This window comes from Bison bison, unplaced genomic scaffold, assembly GCF_000754665.1.
Source record: "Bison bison bison isolate TAMUID 2011002044 unplaced genomic scaffold, Bison_UMD1.0 scf7180017858886, whole genome shotgun sequence".
Taxonomy (NCBI): Eukaryota; Metazoa; Chordata; class Mammalia; order Artiodactyla; family Bovidae; genus Bison; species Bison bison.
This window is the reverse complement of record NW_011489458.1, coordinates 697,341-705,243: the sequence shown is the minus strand read 5'-3', so window position 1 is coordinate 705,243 and position 7,903 is coordinate 697,341. Positions and strand designations below refer to the sequence as shown.

Below are 7,903 nucleotides of genomic sequence, written 5' to 3'. Positions count from 1 at the left end.
GCTTTGGCATAGTCAATAAAGCAGAAATAGATGTTTTTCTGGAACTCTCTTGCTTTTTCCATGATCCAGCGGATATTGGCAATTTGATCTCTGGTTCCTCTGCCTTTTCTAAAACCAGCTTGAACATCAGGAAGTTCACGGTTCACATATTGCTGAAGCCTGGCTTGGAGAATTTTGAGCATTACTTTACTAGCGTGTGAGATAAGTGCAATTGTGCGGTAGTTTGAGCATTCTTTGGCATTGCCTTTCTTAGGGATTGGAATGAAAACTGACCTTTTCCAGTCCTATGGCCACTGCTGAGTTTTCCAAATTTGCTGGCATATTGAGTGCAGCACTTTCACAGCATCATCTTTTAGGATTTGAAATAGCTCAACTGGAATTCCATCACCTCCACTGGCTTTGTTCGTAGTGATGCTTTCTAAGGTCCACTTGACTTCACATTCCAGGATGTCTGGCTCTAGGTGAGTGATCACACCATCGTGATTATCTGGGTCATGAAGATCTTTTTTGTACATTTCTTCTGTGTATTCTTGCCACCTCTTCTTAATATCTTCTGCTTCTGTTAGGTTCATACCATTTCTGTCCTTTATCGAGCCTATCTTTGCATGAAATGTCCCCTTGGTATCTCTAATTTTCTTGAAGAGATCTCTAGTCTTTCCCATTCTGTTGTTTTCCTCTATTTCTTTGCATTGATCACTGAGGAAGGCTTTCTTATCTATTCTTGCTATTCTTTGGAACTCTGCATTCAGATGCTTACATCTTTCCTTTTCTCCTTTGCTTTTTGCTTCTCTTCTTTTCACAGCTATTTGTAAGGCCTCCCCAGACAGCCATTTTGCTTTTTTGCATTTCTTTTCCATGGGGATGGTCTTGATCCCTGTCTCCTATACAATGTCACGAACCTCCGTCCATAGTTCATCAGGCTCTCTATCAGATCTAGGCCCTTAAATCTATTTCTCACTTCCACTGTATAATCATAAGGGATTTGATTTAGGTCATACCTGAATGGTCTAGTGGTTTTCCCTACTTTCTTCAATTTAAGTCTTGACGGTTTATATACCAGACATTTTTATATCTATTATCTCACTTTCACTCCACATTTTTATTGGTAGGTACTGTTAGGATCCTGGCTTTACAGATGAATTGTAACACAAAGAGGTTAACTTACTTGCCCCAAATCATCCAGTCACTGCCATTTTTGAATCAAACATTCGACTTCTTTTTTCTACTTCTCAGGAATTTATATTCCGGAGGACGACCAAGATGCCCCTGAGAGGTTCCGTGGTCTCGGTGTACGAATTGAGGATGATGTGGTGGTGACTGAGGCCTCCCCGCTCGTCCTTTCTGCAGATTGTCCCAAAGAGATGAAGGACATCGAACAGATATGCAGTAGGGCCTCTTGACCCTCACGGCAGCCCGCGTGGGTCTCGGGTGCAGGGGGGGTGGACGCAGGCACCTGTGCGTGTGTGCTTTCCGGGGATCTCTGTGTGGATACTTGTTCATGCATTCCCTTGGGGAGTGCTGCAGCTGTGCGAGTCTGTGTGAGTCTGTGTGTTGTCTTTTTGTTTTATGTGGCTAGAAACTTGGAAAAATTGCATTTTTGGACTATATGTTACTGCAACTTTATTAACATTAATTCTGTAGAATTAATGACCGAGACAAGGTTAATGTTAAGATATAAGGAAAGATGTTGGTTACATATGTCCATGCATTCCAGTTGGCACTTGTGGAAAATTCTCTCCAGGTCCTTCCCCTTCTGCACTTTTCCTGAGATCTACCTAATATCATCAAATTTTCGTGTAATGCTTACACTTCGAGCTAATCACCAGAGTCTGCCCACATTGAAAGCCGCCTGTCTGATTGTGGGTGGCCAGTGTGTACCTTCCATGATACCTGCCTTACCTGTTCAGGAGCCCACGTGAGCCCTCAGGGCACTGGTGTTCTCCAGCCCCATCACTGAGCCACAGTCCAGATTCCAGCAACACTAGCTATCGAACAGAACATTTTTGAGCTTTTTTTACTATTTGGTTGCCTGGGACCTGGAAGGTGTTTAGATTCTTGATAAGGAAGGAAATGGAAGAGAAAGAAAAGTATGTATGTATCTGCTCTAGATCCAGACCACCATCTGTCTGTTTTCAATCTAAAGAGCACTCCTTTCCCAGATATCCTTGCTGTCTTTATAGACTCTTACCACACCAATCCTCAGAGCACAGCCTTGAAGCTGCTTCTCTGGCCAAGGGCAGATCCTCTGCTCACCGAGTTAAGAGTCAGGGGAACAGCACCCAGTTATCATTCTGTGATTTCCTCTAGTGCTGATAAAAGCAAAACATGGAACCCAGCCAGTAGCTGTAAACACCCTCTGATCCTTTCCTTTCTTGGACGTCAGCCTGGATGGGCAATGGGAAAGGCCAGCGTTTCCCTCCATACAGCATTGAATGCAGTTATGTTAAACTCAGTTTGCAGAGTGAACGGGGCTAGACCCCTGCAGATGGTTTATTTGGGAGCTTCAGTCATAGGGGGCTGCTTTAGGAAATAGTGTATTCACCTCCTTTAAACCTGAATGTGAGCCCAAAATGTATAAAACATGCTGTTAGAACATAAATTTAAGAAAATAATTGCTTTAGGGAAGAACAGGCTAGGAGAGGAGCATTGTTGCCTCTGCCACATACTTTTATGGCTGTGAAAGTATTCAGGAGTTGCTATTTTTCTCTGTGATAAAGAAACTATAACTATGTTTTTTTTAACTTGAAACACAGCAGTTAAGAAGTAGAATAATAACTCTCCTCTTCCCATAATTGTACCCAAGTTAGGAAGGTACCTCTCATGGTGACTTAAAGATGTCTTCGTGTATCTTCTTTCAAAATATTATCTTTTCATTAACTTTCGTATGGTCAGAAAAGGAAAACTACTATAGACATTATATGTTAATTGGGTTTAAAAGCCATAAAATAAGTTAAATCCCCAGATAAAGACACTATATCTCATTAAAATTTTAAAAATGGGCTTTGTTACATATTTTAAGACATACATAAGCAACATCCTCCTTAACTTTCTTAATAATAGAAAGACTGCAGACATGATGCGTGATGCTGCCTCTCCCTGTCCTGTGTCCATGTCAGATCACAAGCACAGCACAGCAGCTTTCCGCCAGCCCAGCTGTGACTTCAGAGTCCTTCCAGTAACTGCTGTCAATAAAACAGGAGCTGGGCTTTGAGTTAGACTCTGTCTACCATCCCTCAGCTGCCATATGATCAACGATCGTGTAACTTATTTTTGTATGTATGTTAGAAAGTACGTGAGGGCCGGGGTGGCAGCATACAGGACCTCGCTTAGAAGAGGTTTTTACGGTGTGGTTCTATTTTTTTTTTTTTTTTAGTTTCCTGAAGTGGGATCTGTATCCCAGAATGTAAGCTGATAAGGGTGTGTTTTAAGCCTGAACAAATATACTTCAAGCTGAAGTGCTTAATAATTCTAATGACTGTATCTCTAAGCCCTAGGGGTAGAGCAGAATTCCACTATCACAAAGCATGCGAGTCTCCCTGGCTGCTCTCACCTCCACCTGTGTGTCCCTGAGGAACTCAGGGTGAGCATCAGTATTATTCGGGTCAGGGGTCTCCACTGAAACCCAGGCCTTTGGGGGTTTGCTTCATGAGGAGCTGAGAGAACTGCAGTCTTTGCCAGCATTTCTTAATGCTTTGTTTGACTTTTGTGCAATTATATAAGTTCAATTTGGACAAAATGCTGTTACTTTTTAAGGCGCTATTGACTGAAAATAAATACATGGTTCCCAAACAAGGGAACAGCATTTGTTACTGTCATTTTAAAAATAAACTATAAAACAATATAAGAATGTGTGGTTGGTGTTTGTGTGTTATTTTCAAATCTAAAGTTCATAGCTTTAAATGCGACTTTTGTTCTACAAAGTATTTTGTTTTACAAAGCATTCATTGACAGCTGTCACAAAATCATGTTGGCAAACTTGGAATAATCTTATCAGTCATAGAAGGGGGGAACCAATGGATTAGATTTACTCAAGGATGTAACATATAACATGGTGACTATACTTGATAACATTGTATTGTAAAATTGAAATCTGCTGAGAAAGTAGAACTTAAATGTTCTCACACACAAAAAAAGAAAGAAATTTGTGAGGTGATGGATGTGTTAATTAACTTAATGGGAGACATCTTTTCACAATATATACGTGTATCAAATCATCAGGATGTACACTTTAAACATCTTACAGTATTGTCAATTACAGCTTAAGGAAACTGGGCGGGCGGGCAGGGGTTGGGGGCCTTCCCAGATGGCTCAGTGGTTAAGAATCTGCCTGCCAATCAGGAGACATTCAATCCCCAATCCAGGAAGACCTCACGTGCCTTGGAGAAACAAAGCCCCTGCACCACAACTATTGAGCCTGTGCTGAGTCACTTCAGGCGTGTTCGACTCTTTGTGACCCTATGGACACAGGAGTCTCCAGACAGGAATACTGGAGTGGGTTGCCGTGCCATCCTCTAGGGGATCTTCCTGAACCAGGGATCAAACCCACATCCCATATCTCCTGCATTAGCAGCTGGGTTCTTTACCACTAGTGCCACCTGGGAAGCCCCATCTGACCATGTGACTGGTTAAAATCCTTCAGTGGTTTCTCCTCACTGCAGATAAAGACCAAAACTCTTTGCATGGCTCTACCAAACATTCTTGCATGACCTGGTTCATACCAGTGGTAAATGTTTATCAACTGACTCTAGGAGGATAAGGGAATCCCTGGTTGTAGCATTTGCCAATTTCCATGGCATAAATAGGATGATTATGGCCAATTTCAAGATACCAACTTACAGAACTGGGAGAAGAGGCTAACAATTGATTCTTGCACATCTTTGCAGACTCTTATCTCACCGGTTCTCTTCATGTTTGAGCCATTCCAGGCTTCTTTACGAGTGTGCTGTGCATTCTATGCTTGCAGCCCCTCCTGTATGCTGTTGGTTGTACCTGGAATGGCACCTTCCACATCCCTCAGTGTGTGTGAGTGCTGGAGCCAAATTGCATCAGTTTGCAGGAGCAACTGTTAACCTTTTGGGAATTTTGCAGTCTGACTGCTAAAGCTACAAATCAGAACTTGACTTCTTTTTTAAGAACTGGTTTTGTTTGTTTTTAGTATTTATCCATTTGGCTGTGCCAGTTGTTGTACACAGGATCTTTCGTTGTGGCATGCAGACTGTTAGTTGTGGCACATGGGATCCAATGCCCTGAGCAGCGATTGAACCTGGACCCCCAGCATTGGGTGCTTACCATCTTAGTCACTGGGCCACCAAGGGAGTCCCAACAGCTGTTTTGTTTTCTTTACCAGCATACCACTGCATCCAGGCTTCTTTGTCTGGCTCTCCTTCAGTCTCATACCATTTCCTCTAAGAGGACTTCCTCTACCTTCCAGGCAGTCTTTCTGCTTCAAGGCACCCTTTACTTCTCCTTTCCTAAAATTCATTGGAATTATCATTAACTGACTATTGCCTCTTTTGCTACATATGGTAAATTCAATGATGAAAAGGGACTTTTCCAAGTTCTTAGAATATCTAAAGCAATATGATGTAGTTGACACACAGCAGGTTCTGTGAATATTTTAGGAATATTTGTTGAATGAATGAATGAATGGATGGATCAACTGAACAGAGCTAAACTGAACAGCCTATTGCATTGTAAACTAAAATTATGAAGGGTAAGAATCTATATGGGGTCTACAAAAAGTTTACGCAGCAGGAGCTAGTATACAGAAAGGCATGGCCAATCATCACAGCCAGGAAAACATCCAAAGGAGAGACCAGTACATGAGGCTTTCACAGCTTAATGGAACAGCCCCACTGTAGCTCTTCACAGAGCAAACAACTTGCAAACTCCTGCTGCTTCCTCTCCTGTATCTCTACAATACCTTCTTCCAACAAAGTTTAAAACTTTTCAAAATTAAAATACGATTAAGTCACTTTTGGGCTTCCCAGGTGGCGCAGTGGTAAAGAATCCATCTGTCGATGCAGGAGGCACAAGAGACTCGTATTAAATCCCCAGGTCGAGAGGATCCCCTGAAAACGGCAACCTACTGCAGCATCTTGCCTAGAAAACCCCATGGACAGAGGAGCCTGGTGGGCTACAGTCCAGGGGGTTGCAAAGACTCAGACATGACTGAGCACATGTGTGCACACACACGTCACTGTTAGTCCCCTCCCTTACACTGCACCCCTCCAATGCCTTCCAATAACATCTACAATAATATCCCCACCTCATCTGACCCCTACTTGCCTGTCTCCTCTCAACCACCCTCACTCTGTAAGCTTCAAATTTATTCATTCAACACATAGTGGGCACATACAACGGACTGAGCACTGTTCTAAGAGTGTTTGTTATCAATAAAACAATAGGGAATTCCCAGGCTAGGATACCAAGCTTTCACTGCTGAGGGCCCAGGTTCAAACCCTGGTCGGGAAACAAAGATCCCACAACTTGCACAGGGCAGTCAAAAATAAAGAGAATAATAAAATATTCCTTCTCTTGGCCAGACACACAGAAACAATAAATCTAATAAATGAGTAAACAAACAAAAAGTTAGAAGGTACATGTACCATTAAAGGAAAAAGTTCAGTAAAATGAATGGGAAGCATATCATACAGGGTCTTTTAGGCCCTTGCAAGGAATTCAGCTGAAATGTTACTCCTCATAGGGGCCTTATCTAATCACCTATTTTAATATTGCCTCCATCTCCCCTCAGTCTCATGACTTTTTTTGACTTATTGATACCTGCGATTTTCTGATATGTTTGTTGACTTGTATATTATTTCCCTACCAGGTGTTTGACTCCTCATCACTGTATCTCTCCCATTTACAACAGGACTCAGTACATACTCAATGAATTTGTTGAATGAAGATACATATGCCCTCAATTTACTCTGGTTTTCCAATACTCCGGCAGGAAAACAAATAACTGAATTCCTAAAATGGAATCATTAATAAAACTTGCTTTGTACGGTTTCCTCTCACACAAATTTTGTATATTCTTGTCTGGTTAAAGCTGTGGTGGTGTTTCCACAGATTTGTTGTTCTTTACGATTAAGACAAGGAAGCAAATCCTATTTCTTCTGGTTTAACAGTAGAGTCAACACAATCCATCACCCTTCAATTTTAAGAGAAAATATGAGGTTTCAAACAAGATTTAAGAGTGATCGAGCAGAGACATACCTCTGCAGGATTAGAGATGAAAAAGTGGAGCCTGATCTAGAGATGGGAGGGTGACAAAGTACAGGTGCTTTTGCGGTTAAGGAATGATCAGTAACAATAAGTGGCAAACACCTCACACAAATACTTCAAAAAGTGCAGCGACTTCAAATGCGATGATAGCGCAACTAGAGGAAAGAGGGCCGAAATTAAGGAGAAAGATGAGCACTCGTTGAGGAATGAGAAGAGTGTGCTCAAGCGAGTGAAGATGAAATCGTGCACTTTAACCACAGACCCATCCAGGGCGGACTGGTATATTTGGGGTAGGCTGGAGCCGGCACCTCCCAGGCTCCTAAACCTCTTCCGTCCACCTCCTTCATGGGCAGGTGAAGGCAGGGCTGGAGAATGCCTGTTCAGTTCAGTCCTGGGGAGGGCACTGGGCAGGAGGGGAGACCATCTTCCCACTGAATCCTGAGGATTTCCCGGATTGGAATCAGGAAATCGAACGGCCTTTCAGGGAGGGTAAGCACCTCCGAAGGGTTCAGAAGCCGACCAGTATCTGGAAAGCCCAGTGTGAGGTCTCGGGTTCAGCGGCAGCAGGAGGCGGGACGCCCACCCTTGCTCCTTCCCCGGAAGAACGCGACGAGGACCGGCGGGCAGGGGGTGCTGCGCGGCGCCGGGAAACGAGAGGCGGAGCCGGTGCTGC

The 7,903-nt window shown here is 43.0% G+C and overlaps 1 protein-coding gene across 4 annotated transcripts in view; it reads left to right on the top strand.

The window, feature by feature from the left end:
* XPNPEP3 (X-prolyl aminopeptidase (aminopeptidase P) 3, putative) overlaps positions 1 to 3,838 on the top strand; it is a 43,975-nt gene extending 40,137 nt beyond the window's left edge. For all 4 annotated transcript variants that reach the window (XM_010830167.1, XM_010830160.1, XM_010830154.1 and 1 more), the window contains one exon: positions 1,234 to 3,838. In XM_010830167.1, coding sequence (XP_010828469.1) covers positions 1,234 to 1,400 — 167 coding nt within the window. In that variant the 3' untranslated portion in view covers positions 1,401 to 3,838. The remainder of the gene's footprint in view (positions 1 to 1,233) is intronic.
* Positions 3,839 to 7,903: the final 4,065 nt, after the last annotated feature.